Source organism: Astyanax mexicanus, chromosome 15 (genome assembly GCF_023375975.1).
Source record: "Astyanax mexicanus isolate ESR-SI-001 chromosome 15, AstMex3_surface, whole genome shotgun sequence".
Classification (NCBI taxonomy): Eukaryota; Metazoa; Chordata; class Actinopteri; order Characiformes; family Acestrorhamphidae; genus Astyanax; species Astyanax mexicanus.
Genome location: NC_064422.1, coordinates 31,208,297 through 31,232,363, shown reverse-complemented (window position 1 = coordinate 31,232,363; position 24,067 = coordinate 31,208,297). Strand labels below are relative to the sequence as shown.

The following is a 24,067-nucleotide window of genomic DNA, read 5'->3' as shown; positions in this document are numbered from 1 at the left end:
TCTGAATTGAGTTGGAAATACCCAGTTGTACCCTAATTGTGTCCAAATTAACCATGCTAGAATGTTTTCTATGGGTATCGGTCAGGCCTGTCTTTATTTAGTTGGTTTAAGAAAATAACTACAGAAAGATTGTCCTCTGTTTTGTGCTTATGCATATTTCTGTGTAGTTTAACGTGGCACAAAGGCAGAGCTGGTATTTGTTCGTGGCTGTAGTAATTACCTGTGCAGTGTTAAACTCCACCTGCAAAACTGCCACAGTTTTAGCTCAAACTTGTAGAGTACAACTTATAACTGGGTGGCATCAGGTCTCATTACATTCTTGGTTCAGTCCTAAAGAAGCTCTGGGGTGGTTTATGGTGCAATCTCTTCCTCTCAAAGGCCTAAGTGTGCCTCAGGCCTTGTCTGCTTCTGAGTGTGATTACTATATGTACACAAGCACCAAGGATGGAAAAAAACAGGCCTGTTTAACCATAAAACTAAAAATTTGATGTGAAAACACCTTAACAATCCAATATATTCCAACCAATCACTAAAGACATTAGGGTTTTATCTCATTGAGCGGCACACTTATTTCAGCTCCTTCACTAATTGCTAAGGCATTCGTGACTTATTGCAATGGAAACAATAATTACTAGAGAGCTGTGGCCTGGATGGAATCCAGTTTCACACATCCCGCTCTTGTCGAACAGTGCTTCACTGTGTCAGCGATGAAGGTTGGGCAAATCTTAAAGGTCTGTTGATTTGTTAAATCAATGTGAAATGAGTTATCAGCAGCCTGCCTTGACTGATTTCCCCGTAGTCTTGATAGGTCATGTGACTTGTCCACTCAGATTATCGAGTTGGTGCCGAGGCGCTTGGCTGGGACTTGAGTCTGGTGTTCCCAAGAAATTACCAAGCCACTTCTCCTAATATAATATGTGACCGTGTCCCTGACATACAAACTAGGAATTCTGTTCTAGCATATGACTCAACAGTGTTCAGCCTGGTGCACACTATAGGATTTAGAAAATTAAAAAAAAAAATCACAGCCCGTCACACTTAGCATCAGGTCTCCTATATCAGATCAATGCATAAGACTGTGCAATATTGAGAGAATATATATTTTTATTAGATTCAGAAGTGCTAAAAAGAAAAAAAAATCTACATGTACAGTACATTTGTATGCATGCAAAGCAATAGAATTATAGTCAGTGTTAATATTTGTTTTGACAAACACATTTTGTTTGGAGTTGTTCAGAACATACTTAATACATACTTGATCTTCCCTGCTGTTGATTTTATTGCTGAGAGGGTCTGTCAAATGCATGTGTTTATTTCAGAGCTATTGACTGATGAGCCCTTTGCACCTTTGGCTCGTTATGTTTCATTATGCCTCTGAAAATTGACGAGCCCGGTAGTGACTGCGATCAGATACGGGTCAGTCTGAAAACTGTCCCCGTGGATGAGTGTGTAAGACAGGAAAGTCCATGGGGGGATGAAAAGCTTTAATTAAAGAAACATATACAGTGATATCATTTATAGTAAATGCTGCCGCATCACCGTTTCCTGTACAAATGTAAAACGATATCACAATATCAGGACAGTGGTGGAAAGTCCATACTATACACTCTGCCTGTGCTGAAGTATTCTTCTTGTCATATAAAAAGGCATGGTCATATTGCCTGTGTCTGAATACAAAATAGCACTGCCGCCAGACAAACACACACATAGTTAGTGCTTGGCCTCAATTCACAATTTTTACTAAAGGTAAGATCATTTTTCCAATATTATAATAAACATTATTTACGGTGCTGTTAATTGCCTGACTGTTTATTAAATGACACTTTAGAAGTTGTAGCCATAGGCAGTCTTCATATTTCTATGGCTTTTATGGTTTTCATATTAAAATCACAATTCAAAGTTAAGACATATGTTGCGATAAAAAAAATGTGGCTCCTGTTTCACAGATAATATTCTATAAGAATATAAAGAAAAATAAAGCAAATAAAGCAAAATTAAATCCTTCTCTTTCTTACCTTTTGTTTGTATATATTGATGTCCTCTACATGTTCTACCCACTGCAGCATGGTGTGTGTGTGTGTGTTGCAGTTAGCTTTCAGCTGCTTACAACAACCAGCTGTCGTGAGTTCCACATTAATGCCTCGCTCTGATATGATTTCAGTGCGAGTGAGATCTGAATGCAGTCTGACTGCGTAGAAAGCGCTTGGCTGACGGCACTCTTTCACTGTCCATCTGCTGTATTTTGCACAATATTTGCGAAACAATGTGCTGTTGCAGATAAAGAGATTGTAACATCACTTCTTAACACTGCCCGTGAATTTTTGCATCACCCCAACACGAAAGATGATATTAGCAAAGGAAAGAAATGTCAGTAGTGATGAGCAATCAGGATTATCTTCCGTTTCTGTCAGCCATCCCTCTCTGCTTCTCCTCCAGCACCTGATCTCTACATTCATCTTTCCTCCAGGTCAACGCAGCCACAACACAGCCAGGAATAGTTGACAGTGTAGTAAGGAATAGCTTCTGCCTCCCCAGATCATCTTAAAATATGCCTTTTTTAAAGCTTGGCGGATGACCAGAACGCTTTTTTTGAAGGTGTCTATTCATTCAAGCCTAGTCATTACACTCTCTGCTGAGGGCTGCACTTCAGCATTAAATCATTTCCAATGGAAATGTGCCGCTAATTAAGAATCGGACGTTCTATAACCTGAAATTGGCCAGTGTTTAACAGAAGTGAGCGCAAACTCTATTTTTCCAGGCTTGAATGGCTTTTTAACAGTCACTTTGTCATCTCTGCAAGGTAATGCATTTGGTTCGGTTTCTGGAACCCATTTGCTGTGTTTACCGTCTGGCTCATGCTATTAGGGCTTCGGAGTTCAACAGGAGCACTTTCCTGACATGGTAAATAGGGCTTTCAAAGGTGTTCTGCTCTGTCTTTTTAAACAGTGCTGCACTGCATCTCCTTATACAAACCTTACTGCCTTTTCCTGAATGTTTTAAAATAAGCCCAAATAAGGCTCAGATATTCCTGTGTGTGATGAGTAGGGGTGTAATAAAATAATAATAAATATGTTCTGTGTTTTTGAAAAGCTATGCAGTATACAATACAGCTATAAAAAAAAGATGATTTATAAATATCTTATTTTATTTAAGCAATGGCAAAATATCACTTTGCTTAAAGGAACACAATATATAACCATCATGTAACCCCTGTTTCATGATATCTGTCGTATTGCCAAGTTTTTACCAGTACACAGCCCTAGTGATGAGTAAAGATCAGTGCATCGCTATACCAATGATCCAGCTGTAAGACTAAGGCTGCTTTCACACTGTCCCTAAAAGGTCCAAATCTAGCCTTTTTTGTCGTTTGTAACAGATGTGTTAACAGCAAAAACCACATTGAATCTGACTAAGCATGACAAAGAGCAAGAGCTAATTTGATTTGGGCCCCTTTACCTCCAGCTGTATAACCGTAGCCTTAAATGACTCAGTATATAATGCTCCTACTCACATGTTAAAAGTGATGATTCTGACTAATGACCGGGCTGTGGGCTCTGCCTAGTCTGTTGGACTCTTTTAGAGCTCATTCATCTTAGGCTCTTTGACCTGTTATGATCAGTGGGAGAGGAATATGAATCTTATTGAGAAGGATTTGTAGTACAATACTTTGAAACAACTTGAGGTAAGTTTTTGTTTGTTTTATTTTCCAAATAAATCAAATACAGGACAGAACTAGCAGACGCCAGATGCTAAACTGATTCTGTACCTGAAACAAATGAAACAATACAAACTGTTCTTAATATTTATAGTCCTTTGAAAAACCTTATATTTACATCAGTGTTAACATGAATGGCCCTTATAACCAAGGTTGAGTATGACTTCTTAATTTAACATTACCTTTATTAACAGTAAACTTTTAATATTAATTTAAAAAGTACCAAAGATGGTGGGCAGAAGCTTTCTATAAATAAATTTTTTCTATGTAAAATTCCTCCTTTTGCCCTGGAGCTCTGAAAGGTTCCTTTAAGTGAGTGAGGAAATGGCTTCAGTGAAAAGCAGTTTATCTGCCTAATTGCTGCTAATTGGCAGAATAACACTTGACTTTACTCCAGTCATTGCTGTTCCTCTTCCTTCCAAGATTCATGTCTTGGAAGGAAGGATGTCTTCAGAGTTTTCTGGGCACCAGTATTTGTGGATCAATAAAATGGTTCTTAAACTACTCACAGGACTCTGTTTACACCCAGTTTACCTGGAGGCAGCCAGGTTTCACTTTCACCTTTTATCCCAGGTAAACGGGCAGCTCGTAGTCATCTTCTGCTAATGTCCCCGAGCTCATTCCAGCAAAGTCGCACGCTCCCTTGCTTCATGCAGTTATGTGGACCCTTTCCCCCTTGCTTAATTTCCTCGATTCCCCACACATATTTACTTGACACTCCCCATCCGCAGCAGCAGGAAGGGAGAGAACCTTTTAATTGCTTTATTTCTCTTATTAATTCTGATTCCAGGTGGAACTGTGTAGGGGATTAAATCCTGTTTACTGTCTGAAACGCTGGGGATGAAAGAGACAGATCTGAAGCGGGATTTCTCTCGCGCTGCTACTTAATCGAGCCATTCAAGTTTTCTCTCTTCCCCCCTTCGTCTCCAGTTCGGCATTATCTTCAAACGAGCCCAAGATGGTGTGCGTTTGAAAGCATTAAAGGGATTTTCAGCTTCATCATTCAGCTTTTTTTTCTCTGTGTGAACCATGAATTAATTTCACTCCAAGATGTTTACGAATGCTCACATATCTCCACAAATACAGATGCCAAAAACCAATTTGCCTGCAGTTCTTGAGTTCACTGTTGGCGTGCCTTTGAGGAGCTTTTTGAAGTGCATCACCTGGCTTGACTCTTGACCGAGAACCCATAGATTGCTTTGCTTGATCTCGGGCACACAGAAATTCTTGGAGTTTCAGGAGGTGGAGTAATGTAATTTTTTAACAGGGTGTAAAATTTATGATCAATTCATACTGCATTAGGCGTAAATGACTGAGATGGGTGTAGCTACTCTATTTTTCTTATCAGCTAGATGTTAATAATATAGGGTAAACTAAGGGCAATTGGGACAGTTTTTAAGATTTCTGGATGGAAAAAATACCCAAACAAATGATCAATTTCTGTAATACTGAAGATGTTTGATTTGATTTTGTGGTTTCACAGCTCAGGCTCAGTGGAAATATTTATTTTCTTTTGCCTCACTCAAAAGATAAACCCTTAATTCACCCTATGTAGGCTACAAGGGCTTCATTACACAATGCCTTACCCAGATCTTCTACAAGCATGGGGCCTCTATATTATTAAAATAATTTCTTCTTGATTTTGAAAGTTTTACATTGTCCAACACCTGAAAATTGCCACAAACTCAATTTTAAATGACCCTGGTGTATTCCATTCGCAAAGAAACACATTCCCCTCTTGAGATTCTCCATATTTGACCAAAAGGATATTCACATGATAAGACAGAATGAACTATAGACACACATTGCTTTGCACTGTATTGTGTTGTAACAACATGTTAAATGCACCAGAAACTAATATGTAGTCACCTCTTCATATAAAACTGATCCAGTCCACATAGACCTTAAGGTAGAACAGTTACTGCACTTTAGGAAATATTCCAGAGCTGTGTGCTGGATGTAAGAACGAGGCAAAACTAAATGAAGTACAAATTGCTGCATTTGTCTTTCCCTTTTGAAGAATCCTGCATGCTGCAGACATTTGTTTTTTGTGAGACAGCATATCCCTCCCAGCAAACATACACAGTTTAGACATGCAGCTGATATGACACATTTCATAATTAAAATAATCACGCCAAATCCAGAGTGATCGTTCAGAGAATAAAAAAATAAAAAAAATCTACTGGCAGTCTTTCATGTTTGATGGAAGGTCTTACACTTGTGATGAATGCCTCCCCTCCCTCTATGCAGATTTAGTACATGTGAATATTTATTGCTGCCGTGAACCCGAGCCCTCTCTGTGCAGCGGTAAAGTGTAGTCTCAAAACCCATCATCATTGTTGGATGAATACTGATTAGCTTGCTGAACGAATGCAAATAAGACATGTTCTTTGACTCTTTTTAATTAGTATGCAGTGTTTTTTCAAATCACATAGAATAGCTATTTCTATCTGTGCCTTTCACAGAGGTTTCTTGTCATTGTTGAACAGCACTTCGGAAGCCATTAATTAGGGCTGCCCTATGGTTATTTGTGTTACTTGTTGTATTCATTTCTTTAGACCTGCATGATATTAGAAAAAACTTATATTGCAATGTTATTTTTTTCTGCACTACATACAGCGATGTTAAAAATAAATTCTCCAGAATTCACCAAAAGTCATCCACCAAGGCACTCCATGTATCCAGGATTATAGTAAAATAAATTATATACAAGAGGTACATTCTGCCTCTGGGAGATATGTAATGGAAAATTAATACACTATGAATTTCCCTTTTGTATCAAGCAGCAAAAATGTTGTAAAATGACTTGTTTAGTATAATTTGGCATTGCTCCTGAAAGTGCACATCCTGCAATGTTGATGTGATTACTGCACATGTGCACACTGTGGTGCTGAAAATATGGCTTTGTTCACACAACAGGTGAAAGGGTTTTAAATATGATATTTATTGGCGTATGTCACCTGGATGTGTCGTGTTCATTTGTGTGGCAGTATGAAAAGCACAAATACATTAAATCTGACATTTTTAGTTTCTGCTTGGGCCACATCTTCATTGTGACAATGCCACTCGCTTTGAACTTGGGCACAAGCTAAATATTGTGCAGTCCTTTTCCTCAACACTTTCTTTACAATCCTTCCAGAGCTAAGTAGACAGGCACAGGCAGAGGGGAGATATTAATACCTATTCAGACGTACATTGTCTGAGAAAACTGTAGCAGGAGTTTTTTTTTTTTTTTACCGGAGTCACGTGACAGAAACCAGTGAGGATGCAGTGGTTGTTATACAGATTTGAAAGTATTTGAAAGGCTTGTTTGTATTCGTACTGGCTGTTTTGATGAATGTTGTATTGATGTTGGAAGTGGGACTGTAAATCTGTAGAATACCTGTGTGAAGACTAAGCCCGTCTCTCCTTTTTTCTTTTACAGTTGTTTTCTGTCTTTATTGCTGGTAGCTGCGGTGGTGTGGAAGATCAAACAGACCTGCTGGGCATCGAGGCGGCGGGAGGTACGTTTGCTTTTTCTGTTTGCTTTTATTTTAACTCTCAAATACGTTGAATGCGCCGTCTTTCCAAAACATCAGGTTAGTTACGATACCAGGCGGACATGTCCCAGTGATGCTGCTTCTTTTTTTTCTTCCTGGTACAATAAAAAGTATTTTTCATACATTTCAGCGATGAAGTTTACTTTTGGCATGTGCGTAATGCGTCATGTGACTTTCCATAATGTTTAATGTTGACTTCTTTTCCAATTTGATTCACTGATTGAAGGTTTGGACTTAAAATGTGGCAGTAAATACTTCAGGTTTTTATACATGCATCATTTATATTTTGTGGTGTACTTGTTTGAAACAACTTTGCTTAGTGTCATATCTTCACTTTCACACCATTATCTTTTATATGTACATTTTTTGCATTTTTTACCTTCTAACTTTGATCACTTCCATCAAAAGTTAAGGTGTTTTCCTTCTCCTATAAAGCTACTATTTTAGATTTTGTAGATGCAAGGTTTTACAGAACTGAGTTTATGCTATTTTATGTTTGTTGCTATAAATAACATGGGTGGCCAGAAAAATGTAAATTTAAAGTGAAACTGCATTCAGATTCTTAGCAATCTGGCCCACAACAATTACATAATATTTTTTGAATTCTCTTAATACTTTTCCCTGCTGTGTGTTTGTGTGTGCTGTGCCCTAAAATAACATACTATGACGTGTAGTCATGTGACTTTACCCTGTCTTTTTTTGCAACATAAAAACAATATGGGGGAACATCCAAACACTGAGATATCTGGGAATTTTAAGCAGCTTATACATATAATTGTTCATTAATTATAAAATAGGTAAAATGTTCAATTAAACATGATGCTGATTTAAATATTATATCTTCACGCACTTGGCTGTAACACAAGCTGGCTTGCTATTCACTCAAGAACCACTCTCACAACAGCCGGTGGTGGTCCATGAAGTCTGTAAAAACTGGCTTGTGTATGGCTTAAGGTGTAAGTTTCCTGCTACAGGTGGTGTAAATAAATTGCAGGGGAAAAAAGGTCAGGCCAGGTTTGGGCTTAATATAGCTGGTATTGAGTAGCTGGATTGGAACTGGATATCCCATGGTTGAATTTGGCTGTCCTCACTATTAATCTTTAATCAGAAGACATGGCCATGCAATTAAAAATCTAAAGTCCTGTGGCCTGAAAATGCAGTGCTCATCTTCCTAATTAGAAGTCTTTATGAACCAATTAGCTTTGCCAGTAGTTATCTGAAGCAGAGTTGGCTGGAAAGAGAGAATAGTAGCAGATGTCTGCAGTTTTTTTTTTTTGTGAAAAAGTGGAGCTCTGATGTGTCGCATGCTTTTCATTATCAGCAGTACTTTACTTGGTGCGATAAAGGTGGCTTCAGCGAGGGGTCTGGCTTTAAGAGGCCTTAAGGGACAAACAAATTCACTGTGGTTACGAGCCACAAGCTCCAATAATGTAAATTACTGTGGTAGTAGTCAATGTCATGAACTCCCGTTCAGTAATAACTGTATCATAGCCTGTGTGCTGAGTCTGTCCGCTCAGTAGGAGAGCGCTGACATTGGTAATCAGAGAGGTTGATCTCTTCGCTCTTCCGGTAATTGACATATGAAAATAAACATGAGCGATGACTGCAGTGATCCAGAACCATATTCATCTGAAAAATTAAAGCCAATAAGGCCTAATGTGGGCAGATGGGCTTTAGCTATTAGCATTCCACTCACTTCAACACTCCACTTCCCCAATTCAGATCATCTGTTTGTTTCTGCCCTCCAGCACCCTCAGGGAAAAAAGGGGGGAAGGGGGGAGAAGTTTTTATCTTTTAATTTGCAATGATTGAAAAGTTTAAGGGAGTCACTCCAGGAAAATAATTGCTTCCAAAGATTTATTTTCTTCCTTCTGTTTGTCTAAGTTTTGATCAAGAAGGAGGCAGAATGAAGTGCCCATCATTTCTCCACCAATCATTCGTCAAGGTTGTGCCGGTGATTTGGTCTGAGGAGTCAGAGAGAAGTGTAGAGAAGTGAGGCTGTGTTTTAGAGAAGGTCTATTTTCACTGGTTCTTTTTTTTCTCTGCTGGGTAACTAGCTGTTATTTATTGTCTTGTTCTTAGTGTGGCACTTGGTATTTAGTTCTTGGCCACAGCAATTTTCAGCGGTTTCCCATTGGCTTGCAGATGCGTCCTCTGTGCCCTGTTTGTCCTGGCTGACGTAATGAAAGATGCGAGCTGGAAGAGACGATATGTTTAGAACTTCCATTATGCAAAGTTGTTTTTTTTCCCTACAGTGATTCAGACTATGAGATTAAACAGGGAAAATTCTAGAAAGCAACAGAATGCACAGTGATAATCAGGAACTCTAGAAAACGTAGAAAGCGTCACTGTTCGTCTGTTTAGTTTGAGCTTAGTTGCATTAGTCTGAGTGCTGCAGGCTGCCTGCTTCAGGTAATCTGGCTTTTATGTTTCAGAGTAATTCATATTACTCTCACTCCAGGCATTCAGATTTTGCTAATGCACTTTTTAATCATTTAATTACGTGAATCGTAAGTGGTAATTATCCAATTTAAGTTTTTGCTCAAAGATGTATTTGGAGCACAAAAAGAACATACCTGGTTAAAGTGGTTGGAATAGTACAGTTAATTGTAGAGAAGGTATGTTTTGTATAGCAATAATTTCCATGTGTAGTTACTATACTTTTCTATTTACTTGAGTTGCTTGAAGGTTTTACCTAATTATAATGAGCATCAATCATAAAATAGTGGTAATGTTATTTTATAGAGTGTAGTTCTTATATAAAGCAGTTCATTTATTATAGCTGATCTTAACTGAACAGAAGAATGTACATTCATGAAGCATTTGTGTTTTGCTCATCACACACATTTAGCATACCGTGTGCTCTGCATGTCTGCATATATTTACATATCTATACTCTCATGTTTCAGTTTTGTCGAACAAGGCATTTTGTTAGTGCCACATTCAGAGTTTTGAAAGTAGCATTTATTTGCATTAGATATGCATATATTGTAGTCTTTATGGAATATTTACATATAGTATGTACTTCAGCATTTTAGCCTGATGTTTTAGTAGCAGTTTTCAGTGTTTGTGTTTGCTTTTTATTTTTATTTATTTATTTAGTCTCAGAAATGCTCAGGTCTTTAGAGCTCTGCTAATGCATTTTAGGAAGCTCAGGGCTTGTCTTCAGTATACACACTTATTGTCCACTACTGGGCAGCAAAGACCATCAATTACTGATGTAACTCCTAAATGCTTTTACTGATGTAAAAAACATAGCATTCTTCTTTGAGTGCTTTGGGGTAATCTCATTAATTTTGTTGCAGTTACATAAATACTAGTGTTTATAATAAGATGCAGCAATATGAAAATAATTTTATTGTGTAACTGTTTGTCCAATCAGTTGCATTTGTAGAAATGTCTTCACATGTATCTGTAACACACTGTCAAATCTAATAAAGACAGTGCCTCATTTAATCTATTGAAGCAGCCTGTATTTAAAACGGCCACATTTCCAGACCCTTTCTGACCTGTCAGTGTTTTGTTCTTTTTTCATGTTTTAATGTTTTTGTGATGCTAATGAAATCATTTTTCATTCAAACTGGCAATCATATGTCTGTACTAAAGATCATTACTTTGCTGCTTTGAAAAATCAATCGATCTTTTTTTTTATATAACTGAAGCATCTGTTGTCTTTGTTGGCCAAATATTAGTCTCTCCTTCTTAGAAAGTGACATCTTAACAGCCTGGTTTGTTAAAGCTACATAATAGACAGAGGGAAGGGAAGCTGCAATCATGTGCAATTAAAATCCTTTATCTTTGTTCTCCACAGAGTCGCAGACATGGGAATCTTTAGCTAGGAGCATTACTCTTGTCTTTTGTTTTATTTGCTGATTGGTTGAATTGAGAGGAATGGGCTCCTGCTGTTTTGCCCTATGGTCTCTCAGCCTGCTGAAATAAAAAAAGATTAAATGATTACTCTTTTATGGATTGAAGAAGAATTAAATATAAGTGTTTAAGACTTATTCATATTCTTGACATGTTAAAAGAAATGTAGAGGAACTAACAGGTGAATTATGAAGGTCAGATTAGTGGTTATTTGAATTTCCCAGAGTCATCACTAGGACAAGGTTTTAGAAATGTAAGGACCTGAACTTGAGCTTTGTTCGTCTGAATAGCTGTGATTGTGCTGCAGATTTCATTTCAGATGTCATTTTACAGGCAGGGGTATAGTGGAACCTAGTGTCAGGTGATGGTCACAATTAGTTTGGTTAGTTTGAATTATTGTTTTAATGAGAGTTTTGTTAAGCTAGATTTTCGGTAATCAAGATTGTACAGTATACATTGTTTATACACATACAACCTGCCAGAGAGTATCTCTCAAGTTTAAAACACTAGGGCTTGTGCTACTGCCAAGAAACATGTAAAGCACTCCTTTTTGTGGCTGTGATTACATTGTTTCTTAACTGAAATATAAGAAGGATATTTTTTTCACCTTGTGTAAGATTGAAGGGGGGGGCGCTTCATATTCTTAAACAAAAAAAAAAATAGCTGAATTATACTTTAATATTGATTTCATAAATCTCTTATTGTGCATATTTTTGAATGGCTCCAGGCAGAGCTGTTTTGGCACATCTACAAATAAAAGCACTGGATAAAATAAATATAATATGTTTTTTATTTAATAAAATATATTTTTATTATTTTTAATCAATTATTTTATCATTAATTTATTTATTTACAAAACCACCCAGTGCGAAGGACTACTGCTTGTTTTAAAAGTGTGTGGTTCATCATAGCAGTAGTAAGCAGAAATTTACGGCTGTGGCTCTGTGCATGTTCAAGGCACACAACTGACCTGTTTGAACCAGATGTTGTGAGGTGCTTTGCTTTGAGTAAAGCAGAGTGAAGCTGCTCTTTCAGGGTTGGGCTGGAGGAAAGACATCTGCATCAAATGTCACCACAGAGCAACCACAGATGAATGACTTGGTGAAACAGCCAGAAGGTACACTGACATTTCACTTACGTGATGCCTGATATGTGTCACACCCACACTGCACATTAGGTTGCATTAAGAGCACTGGGCATATTAATTTCTCTGTATATAAGAGAAATGTTCATGGGATCAGCGGCGTCCCTCAGCTGTATGGATTTAATACACACAGAGAGAGCAGTACGAGCTCAGAGCTTACAGAGAAATGGCTGGTGGAATGTGTGAAAGGCTAGTGTCATCACCTCACTTGATGTGTCGGGCAACTGGGGTGATACAGCTACACGTTATGCCTAGAGCAAGATCAGTGCAGAAATACTTACTATGAACTTCCAGCTACTCAGTTAAAGTGTGACAAAGATAACTTAATTGATATAAAACACACATGGGCTATGTATGTATGTATGTGTATGTATATGTGTGTGTGTGTGTATATAAATATATATATGTATATAAACTAAAAATTCAAAACTGTTTTAACAATGACCTAAATACAATATATTTTTTTCTGGACACAATAAGTATATGCAAGAATATATATATATATATATATATATATATATATATATATATATATATATATATATATATATATATATACATACACACATATACATGTGTATATGTGTATATGAGCTCGTACTGCTCTCTCTGTGTGTATTAATATATATATATATATATATATATATATATATATATATATATATATATATATATATATATATATATATATATATATATATATTCTTGCATATACTTATTGTGTCCAGAAAAAAATATATTGTATTTAGGTCATTGTTAAAACAGTTTTGAATTTTTTGTTTACACAGCTCTAAATCTTACAGGTTATAAATATTATAAGTTATCTTTTTCCATTTTTAGCCAAGTATTATAAATAAGATTGTAAGCTGAATGTATCGATACACTCCTACTATGTGACATTTATGTTTCCCATCACATGAAGAGAGTTAACATTTCATTAACAGTTTCATTTCTTTGGGCTCTGGGATATTGCTTAATTCTTACTGCATTCTTTAGGACAAACACTCAAAATGGCAGTAAATATCAGTTTCTGTCTTCTGTCTATGGCTGCTTAGATACTGAACAGTGAGTAAAGAAAGGTGCTGAGGGCATGGTTTCCCCTTTTTCCCCCAGTTGGACATCAGCAAACCTCAGGCCAGTGGAACAGAGTGTTCTACCCTTTTCCATATTAATTAGACCTCGTGGCTTTTGCATCCACTGTAAAATCTGTACTGTTACTTGCTATCAAATCACTGTGTTTAAGAGTGTAATCATTCTGATTTAGGGATCAGACCATCAGTATGACTGTATGTATGACATTACACTGTATGACTAAACGTTTGTGGATAACAATCGTATTAAATGCATTATACCTTTAAATAAGTAAGTATTTTCATTAAAAAAGTATCAGATAAAACCAGAATAGGTATAAAGTCTCTTAGCTTTGAGCTGCAGAGCAATAAATCTGTCTTCTTTGCAATGATGGTGCTCCATCCAGTATTATTCGGGATGATGTGGAGTGGGGTGGTGATAGTCTAACACTCTGACCTCACTAAATCTCTTGTCACTGGATGCAATCAAATCCTCACAGCAGTGCTTCAAATTTTTATCAATTCTCTGTTAATTCTGTTGATTTTTGTATGACACACCTACCATTTTGAGAAGATTTTCACAAGATCATAGAAAAAAGCTTTACAGAAAAAGAAGCTGTGGAGATGCATTAGCCCAATCTCCAGTAGTCCAGAAGAGCTGGTCTGATCAGTCAGTAAAAATGTTCCTGCCCCTAATGAGCGTCTCACATATGGCTGTGTCCATGTGCTCTGAACACTGAGTCACTTCATCCAGTTCATTCAGCACTCACTCGCCAGGGAACATTTATGACAAATGCTCTTGCTGGGCTTTAAAACTCAGCTCCAAGGCTCCTGGGGTTGACTCATTCAGTTCATTAATGCACACACAAGTCCACACAAACTCCCAATGGGAGCCTGAGTGCTGCACCACAGCATGGTGTAACAGATCAATGCAGAGCATACATACGGACGTGGTAACACTACCCGATCAATAGCAAATACAGTTCAGAGCCAATGAGATTGACCTGTCCTATCTGACTTCATATCACAGCCAGTCAGCAGTTCTTTGTTAAATAACCATCCAAGTCCATATAGTAATCAGTCTGCTCATTGGCTAATTACATCATTGATATCTGACAATTCCCTGAAAAAAATTACCTAATGTACCTTTTCAGGTCATCGCAGTGGAGTATTTTGGGGCTAGCAATGCAGAACATTCACAAGGTCAATCTAGGACTTGTTCTACTAGTTTGCAGGGATATAAATTCATACATGCAAATCTGTTGTCTATTGATATATAATGCTATTCCAGTGAATTGTCAGTTTGTTTAGACTTTGGCTTGGGGGCGAGGAAGCAGTTAGAAGCAGGCTCCTTATGATCATTGTATATTTTAGGGATGCTCACTGATCTTTCATTTCATTATTTGCATTTAGTTGAATAAAAGCTAAAATGTAAGGCAAAATAAGTTATACCAGGGTGTCTAATCTCTCTGTAAGGCATCGGGATTAGCAGGTGTGTATACATGTGTAATGTATATGGATATTAGCATTTGCCCAAAATGTCAACATTGGTGCATCCACTACTTTTTTATTGCTTATCAAAACAAAGAGAACGTTTCAGAAATTAAAAATAGTATCACATTTCAAGTCAGATTATTTTTTGCAGGCAAATATATTCAAAAGCTTTCAAGCGGAGAGCAAAACTTCATTGTGTAAATATTATTGTTAACAACCAAGACAGTCTGCAAATATTTAGACTTCATCTGAAATTAATGTAGAACATGCTGGTATCTGTAGAATATTAAAACATGTGTAAGTCACATTTCACGTGGTGATTCCTGGGGTCCAAGCGCAAAGGAACCAGAAGAAAAAACATTGTTTATAAAATGATCTCTATTTTTCAATAGATGTGAACGTTTAAGCTCTGTTTTTTTTTTTTTATAACTCTACAGGGCCTTAGAGTGAGGTTGTATTAAAGTGAGCTTCTTATTTAGAACATTTTAGTTTTGACCCATCAAAGTTTTTACTGTCTGTAATCTTGCCACTTTGTTTTCCACTCTTAGATAATGAGTCCTGATCAAGAAAGAGAGGTGGATATTCTCTACCCATCTGTGCTGTCTGAGATAGCAGTGTGATGGCTGGATTGAGACGAGGAACCTCCTCCAAGGAACCCTACATATTAAAGCCTCTTGTTCTGGCTAACAAAGAGCCTCCATCCATCCTGGAATTCACTTTCACACTGAATTAATCCAGTCTGGTTGCCATATTCCGAGCACGTCCATTTCCATGCTTTGGGACGCGTCCAAGTTGGCGTGGCCTGCAGTTAGACAAACTTTAATTGTTTAAGCTTAGTTTATATAAGGCAGTTATCCAGAGTGTGTATTATACCTGAGTTTAATTGTTCTTTTGATTCATGATTAAGACCATGCTGTAACCCGCATGTTGAATTATGCAGTATATATTAATATATTGACTTTATGATTACAAGTTAATTTTTTTAAGGATAGATACTTTGTGTGAATGATTGTAGTTTTATCAGAAGAAATTCATTAATTCATCTTTTACTTCTTCACATTAAGCTTTCAATAAAACACTTAATTCCTCTTTCTCTCAAAAACTGTGCAAACAGACCCTCGAGACCCCTTTATCTAAACTTTCTCCCCTCCAGAACACTAAAACAAGCCCATTATTCTGAATCTACTATCTGCCATCTCAAAAGATCACTGCCTTTTCTCTGGTTGGAACAGAGACCGACTTTAATTCTTGGAATGGACAGGATTTGTATTAATCAATTGCCTTTGCAAGTTCAGCTGTAGATTTATCTCATTAACTGGAACACATGTTTACTGAATCCCATGTTATATTTTAGTTAATTTCCTCCACTACCCTGGTAGTGTGTCTTAACCCTTAGATGCATGAGTGACTGGACCCTACACTCTTCCACAAGTGGGTCAAAAACAAGTGGGTAATTTTGGTTAAGAATATACATTTTTCTTATATTTTGGCCCACATAAAAATGGGCATTTTAAGTATTTTATTATTCTTAAAATATTCAGAAAATTGGCAAAGAAAATAAAAAAACAGCAATAGAGCAATGTCAAAATCCTCTGTGTGTGCGTGTGTGATAGTATATGGATCTGTGTGTAACTAACTGTCCAGAGTTCCTCTCTCTTTTTGCCTTCTTGTCTGCTCATGGTATGCATTTGTGACAAACTACCTGTTTCTTGTTGTGAGTTTTGCACGCAGGTACGTTACATTTGACACACTGATGGCTGACTTTACGATTTTTGTTGCTTGGGCAGAACTGGCTCCTCATCTTCTTTGATTGACCCTGTCTGCTGCTTTCCTGTTGCTGCATTGTGGCTTTTGTCACCCCACACCTTCTTATTGCATGAATGATTGGGGTTTGCATTTGGGGGCAACCTTCCAGTCGATGTCTCATTTGTGGTGTGGCGAGCTCCTTTGAGGGTTCGTTAAGTAAGAGGCATTGTGCCTTTGTGATACCACTCTTGAATTTGCAGTGCTGAGTCGTGAAACAGGTGTGATGGTGTCAAGTATGTTGTACCGCAGCACCACGGGGTCACTTTTGTGTATGACACTTACAGGTTTTGGGGCCAACCATGTAGTACATGGTGTCTACACAACACAACATACAGTAATGTTAGCTAGCTTAGTTAACTAGCATAGTTAGCTTCTGTTCTCCCTAGTCATGAAGTGAATGTACACTCACACATTTCTCTGGTAAAAATTAGATATTAAAAAATAATTTGTGAAAAAAGAAATCTTCATAAGGGGTGACACAAATCAGTAATTTCCATTCAATTCTTTTTTTAGACTCACTTGTGGAAAAATGGAGAAGGAATATTTGGAATATTAAGTGATGCCTACTTTTTTGGTTATGACGATATTGCAAGAAAACAAACTCACCGGGTCATTTTAGACCCAGTTATGCATCTAAGGTTTAATAAAACTTCCTACACACAAAGTCATACACACTAAGAAACTTCACTGATTCTATGCATTTTTGCTGCATGAAACATTTAATGGCACTTTTTAAAAATATATTTTATGTATCCTTTTATATATCCTTTTATATATCCTTTACAGCCTAACAAAAATTAATTTGGTTAAATATAAATATTTTCTTTATTGTATATTTGTAATTGTAATATCTGTTTGTTTCTTTATTTTGTTTATTTACTGCCATTGGAATTACGTTCTTGTTATTTGTATTTTTATGTTTTGGTCAGCTTATAACACTGTTTTTAAGCAAAAGAACTCCAATGTGTTAAACCACATGTGGTTAAAGATAAACCACAAAATACTTTTCTCTGTTCATTTAGTAATACCCTATATGTAAAACTTGCTTTCATTTTCATAATTTAATGTCAAATTGTATCTGATGGGTTTGTTAATTCCACAATCAACTGCAAAACTTTTAGGTTTAACTCAGAGTAAGGCGCACGCTGCTTTTAATTGGATCATCTGTAATGCTTGTCCTATCTTGATAAAAACAGTTTAGATATAGTTTAAAGTAACATGTTCTGGTGAGGTCAGACGACATTCTCCAGTGTTTCATTGGTCTTCTTGAGTTATATCATTCTTGTTTATTGCATTTATTACAATTGAAATATCTGAATATTAAAATGGTTCATATAGTGTACATGAGTATGGGAGGTTTTTTTCTGCATATGCCCTTGGAATCACTGACCAAAGAGCCTCTCTCTCTTACCCTGAATCTCATGTTATATGGTTCAATGATTTGTTGTTGATGGTGCCATGATAAGGTTTTTTTTTTTTTTTTTTTTAAACATTCTCTGCTCTCTCTCTATTTATTTGGAAAGGGCAAAGTGCCTAAATAAGGTTCCCTATCAGTGGCCAAGAAATCTGTTGTATTTATAGTTCTTGTCAAAAGTGTAACAGCAAAGTTTTAATTCTGTAGAGCTTTTTGTGGGCTTAACATGAAGCCTGCAGAAAAATCGATGGCCGATCAATCTCAATTTCACATCAGTGAAGTTTTTCACACTGCTACCCTCAGGGAAGGTTTTAAATGTGATTCAACAAACAAATAACAACACGCATTTGACCTGAACCCTACCCTGGTCTGAACTACAGTGTTTTTTTGTTAGCCTGTGTGTTTAGTTTTCAGTGTGCGTGATTGAGAAAGTGTTGCCATTGCAACCTTTCACAGTGAAGCGTGTTTGAGACTAAATAAAAAAGCTGGCAAAGCTGTCACTGCGAGTTATGTCTTCCCAGCTCCAGTTTTGCTCTAAAGAATCCTAGTTTGTTTATGGTTCTTACCAATGCACAATAGAGCTGGGCAACATGCTATTGTGATAAATGATAAGTATCATGGAATTTCTTTACTGCTTAAAAAACATTTGTTAAAAAAAAATGTTATATTATGTTTCTATGAAATGATACCAGTATTAATTAAAAATTAGTGGAGACATTCTGTTAATGAATGTATCCTTACTGTAAAGTAGCATTTGTAAAAACCTACTGATATTGATACATTTTGTCTTGTGTGAAACTATGATATGATAAGTAAATATGATGCCATAGTTTTACCATGTTGCCCAGCACTAATACACAGCCCTATGCATGAATGCATCAGCAGATTCAGCAGTGGTGGGGCTAGCTTTGTCCTGAGTTGATTGTTTGTTTGGGAGATATGGCTGACGTGCTAAAGGCGATGGGCCTGATGAGTAATGGCAGGTGATGGAGAAAGATGGATAAATTGCAGATGGTGCTTTTTGGCTGTCATTAAAGCCAGGCTGTTGCTGAGAGATTGTCTATTAGCGCAAATGAGTGCATGCCATAACACTTTCATTTTCTTTATATCCCTCATCTCTCTCTCTCTCTCTCTCTCTCGTTCCTCTCTCACTATCTCTCATTCATATACGGGTGTGTACATGCGTGCAAACGCACACTGATCAATATTGATGAATTAAAGCATGAAGCCTGTTGGTAAGTTAGAGCTAATTTCAGATGTGGTATTAGAGATTAAATCTTAAACCTTCACAGGTTTGGTCACCCAGCAGAGGCCCTGTTGGTGTAAATGTCATCAGTGTTTGATGAGTGCACACAGTCATGATATCGAACAGCTCAGCAGGGTCAGCGTTAACGCCTTCCTGTCCAGCTTCATTCGTTTTCTGAGTAGTCACCCCCTCTCTGGCTCTAAACCAGAGGTACAGCTGGCAGGTCGTTCATTAAAGCTGCAGTAGCTGGACCTGTGCCTGTACGTTTGGTCAAGCTATGGACTGGTGACCTGTGATTGAGAAGCCCTTCAGCATGGCTCAGAGCCCCTGCTTGTGAACACACACACACATACACACACACACACACACACACACACACACACACTGCACGGGGAGGCATTTCTCATGTGGTGCTCCTGTGATCTGACTGTTTAAGAGAAGCTGTGAAATGTGCAGTGTGCATAGCTTTGATTATTTCATTATGAATATGGTCTCAGTGGGATCAGCGGTAGCAGTCCCCCAGTGGTGATTAATAGAAAGATAATGAATGATTAATTACTGGGAAGCAGATGGAACTCCTTTGAGTTGAAGGCATTAAGGAGACTCCTTTCTGTTTGTGTGGGAGAGATACATTCTTAGATGTCAGTGTATGGCTGGAAAGCAGTGGGTGAAGGACATAACCTCATATGTGTACATTCATTTAAACTAAGAGGAGGTGCACCATTGATTTAACTTCCCTTATATTAAGAAAGAATGTGTTGGTGTTGGATGAGTTGGAGATGTGATCTTGTCCTTTCTGGCGCAGGTGGAGTAAAACATGTTGAACTGGCTGATGTTATTTTGGAATTTGTTGTGTTGTAGAAATTACACTTGACTTGGTGCTATAGGTTGTGTTGAAGATGTGATGTTAAAAATGCTGGTGCAGGTTGAGCAGGAGGTGATGTTGAACCTGCTGCTGTTGGTTGGGTTTGGAGACGTGATTGGAGTTGGAGACCTGAGTTGGAGACCTGATGTTAAACTTGCTGGTGCAGTTTGAGTAAGAGATGTGGTGATTAACTTGTAAGTTGAGTTTGTCATTAAAATGCTGGTGTAGGTTGAGTTGTAAGTGTGACGCACGATGTTAAATGTCCTAGTGTGGGAGTTGAAACTGTGAAATGGCACTGAACATGCTGGTGTAGGTTGATTGTAGCCTGTGGTGTAGAAACAGTGCAGTACCATTTAGATGCTATTAATCAACTGTATCTAATGTCACCTGTATTTACCTGTATGTCACACCATTTATTTGGCATATTGATGCACCAGTGGTTATACAGCTTGTTAAGTTTGTTTAATCTATTGTTGGGTTATGTCATTTTCAAGGATTCAAGGAGATTTTATTGTCATTCGCATCACATGTGGTACATGAGGTGGAACGAAATTGTGATCTCACGATCCAGTTTTACACCCAAAGAGCTGTTATTAATAGATATATAGATAAAAAAGAATACAATAAAAGAAATAGAATATACAAAATAGATAGATAAATATCCCAAGAATAAAAAAAAAATAAATAGAGAGTAGAAGGTTCAGCAACATGAAGTCCAGAGTGCAAGTGTGCTATAGCAGCATGATAATGTGAATTAGAGCAGTGGAGATAAAGTGTCTCAGTGCAAGTAAAGTGACCATGTTGGTAAACAGTAAACAGTAATTTGTCCTTGGTGTCAGTGCAGTGTGTTGTTAAGTGGAGTTTTACAGCTTCCGGAATGAAGCTGTTTCTGAGTCTTGTTGTTTTGCACTTAATGCTCCGCAGCCTCCGGCCTGAGGGGAGTGGGACAAAAAGTGCGTGTGCTGGGTGGGTGGGATCCTTCCTGATGCAGGTGGTCCTTTTCCTGCACCTGGAGGTGTAAATGTCTGTGGTGCTGGGGAAGCTAACTCCAACAATCCTCTGTGCAGCCTTCACCACCCTCTGCAGTGCTTTCCTGTCTGCAGCAGAGCAGCTTTCATGCCACACATTGATGCTGGAGCACACAACGCTCTCCACCACACATCTGTAGAAGGAGGTGAGGACTACGCTCCCGAGTCCAGCTCGTCTCAGCCTCCTGAGGAAGTAGAGCCGCTGATGTGCCTTCCTGACCAGAGTGGAAGTGTTGATGCTCCAGGTGAGGTTGTTGGTCAGGTGCACACCCAAGTACCTGTAGCTGTCAACCACTTCCACCGCAGATCCTCCAATGTGCAGGGGGAGGTGGGCATGCTTGCCCCTTCTGAAGTCCACAATCATCTCCTTTGTCTTTTTTACATTGATGCAGAGGTTGTTTTCTCTGCACCAATCCTCCAGGTGTTCCACCTCCTGCCTGTAGCTGGACTCATCTCTGTTTGTGATGCATCCAACCACTGCCGTGTCGTCCGCAAACTTCACAATATGACAGCCTGGATGGAGAGGTGAGCAGTCATATGTGAGCAGTGTGAACAGGAGGGGGCTCAGCACACAGCCCTGAGGGGAGCCAGTGCTGAGGATTATGGAGGGGGAGGAGATGTTGTGAATCCTCACAGACTGCGGCCTGTTGGTCAGGAAGTCTAGGACCCAGTTGCACAGGGAAGAGCTCAGTCCAAGTGAGGAGAGTTTGGTTATCAGTGTCTGAGGAATCATGGTGTTGAAAGCAGATGTGAAGTCCACAAAGAGCATCCGAACGTAGGAATCCTTCTGCTCCAGGTGGGTGAGGGCAGTGTGGACCACGGAGGAAATGGCATCCTCTGTGGATCGGTTCTTCCTGTATGCATACTGGTGTGGATCCACAGTGATGTTGATGGTGGCTTTGATGTGGGTCTGAACCAGTCTTTCAAAGCACTTTGTGACTATCGGAGTGAGGGCTACTGGCCGGTAGTCATTCAGACCTGCCACTGTGGAGCTCTTGGGGACCGGGATGATGGTGGCGGTCTTCAGGCAAGTGGGGACAGCTGCCTGGATGAGGGACGCGTTGAAAATGTCGGCCAGGACGTCCGAGAGCTGGTCTGCGCAGTCTTTTAGCACCTGTCCGGGGATGTTGTCCGGGCCGGCAGCTTTCCGGGGGTTAATCCTCCTCAGCGTCCTCCTTACTTCTGCTGGTGTCACGCTGAGGGGCTCCTCTCCTGGTGAGTGTGGGAGTCTGGTGCTGGGGGGTGTGTCAGGGTTCTCAAAGCGGGCGTAGAACGTGTTGAGAGCCTCAGGCAGGGATGGGTCTTTGGAGCTTTGTGCAACGTTAGATTTGTAGTCCGTGATGCACTTGATGCCCCTCCACGTGCTCTGTGGATCCTGGGAGGAAAAGTGTCCCTGGATTTTCTGAGCATATGCAGCTTTTGCCCTCTTAACTCCAGCAGTCAGCTCTCTTCTAGCCCTCCTGAGTTCATCCGAGTCTCCAGATCTGAAGGCAGCATCCCTGGCTTTCAGCAGGGAACGCACCTCTGCGTTCAGCCAGGGCTTCTGGTTCGGGTAACAAGTCACAGTCTTGGTAGTAGTGACATCCTCCACACACTTGCTGATGTACCCAAGAACAGCAGATGTGTATTCCTCCAGATCCAGCTCCCCCTCACACTCAGCAGCCTCCCTGAAGACCTGCCAGTCTGTGCAGCCGAAGCAGTCCTGCAGCACAGCGGCGCCGTCACTGGGCCACACCGTGATTGTTTTCTGTGTGGGTTTTAGCGTCGCAGTGGGGGGTGGTATGCGGGGACCAGCATGATGGAGATGTGGTCCGATAGCCCGAGGTGGGGGCGGGGGAAGGCTTTGTAAGCGTCTTTCACAGAGGAGTAAACACGGTCCAGCGTGTTATTACCTCGCGTTGGAATGTTCACGTGTTGGTAAAACCTCGGCAGCGTGTTCTTCAGTTCTACGTGGTTAAAATCCCCCGCTACCACGTAGAACGCGTCCGGATGCTTGTTCTGAAGCGAGCTGATGTTGTCATAAAACTCCTTCAGCGCGTTGTTAGCATTAGCATCCGGTGCTATGTAAACAGCAATCACGAACACCGCCGAAAACTCACGAGGCAGATAGTGAGGACGACACTTTACAGTCAGCTGTTCTGTCGCCTCGGAGCAGTGGCTGTTTACCAACACGCAGTTTGTGCACCAACCTTGTTATCCAAAGAGCGGACGTTAGAGAGGAAAAGCGACGGAATCGGGGGTCGGTTAGCATTAGCCTTTAGCCTGGCTAGCACCCCAGCGCGTTTTCCTCTCTTCTGACGCCGCTCGCACCGCCTCCTCCTCTTGCCCTTTGTCTGCAGCGATCCGCTCCCCCACGCCGGAGCGCGGAGGAGCTGCAGCTCGCCCAGCGTAGCTCGGATATTATTGTCCATAGTTGCTTTTTTACTGACCAAACTGTCCTTAATCCTCAGAAGTTCGGTTCTGCTGTAACTCACATGCGTGGGGCGCGTAAAGTTGGGTTCAGAACCGACGTAAAAACAGCTCAAAATAGGGTGTTCGCTAGGAGCTTGAGAAGCCGCTGCACTACTGCACGCCGCCATCTTGCAGTGTCCTAGTGTGGGAGATTTTAACCATCTCCATCCGTTTAGGATGTGATGTTGTATGATTGATACTGCTGAGTGTTAATGTATTAACTATTGACACCTTCAGGCAGACCTGATAAATCATATTGGCTTACTCTGAGCTTGCATTGATTTCTGGCTGCCATCCTCCATAATTCACAACAAGGACTTGGTGATTTAACATATTTGTCTCCAAGCAAATTGCTGTTACAAACAGTCCAAGAGCTGTGTGCACATCATTGAGCTGTAATATTTCATTGTGGATCTTCTTTGTAGAAA

At 39.3% G+C, this 24,067-nt stretch overlaps 1 protein-coding gene across 2 annotated transcripts in view; it reads left to right on the top strand.

Annotated features, from left to right (window-relative positions):
* atrnl1b (attractin-like 1b) overlaps nucleotides 1-24,067 on the top strand; it is a 110,322-nt gene that overhangs the window by 55,560 nt on the left and 30,695 nt on the right. Inside the window, exons 26-27 of one of the 2 annotated variants that reach the window (XM_015608360.3) lie at nucleotides 7,140-7,218; nucleotides 15,378-17,977. In XM_015608360.3, coding sequence (XP_015463846.3) covers nucleotides 7,140-7,218; nucleotides 15,378-15,449 — 151 coding nt within the window. In that variant the 3' untranslated portion in view covers nucleotides 15,450-17,977. Of the gene's footprint in view, nucleotides 1-7,139; nucleotides 7,219-15,377; nucleotides 17,978-24,067 lie in introns of those variants that run through there. The other variant, XM_007259180.4, reaches the window with a different exon arrangement.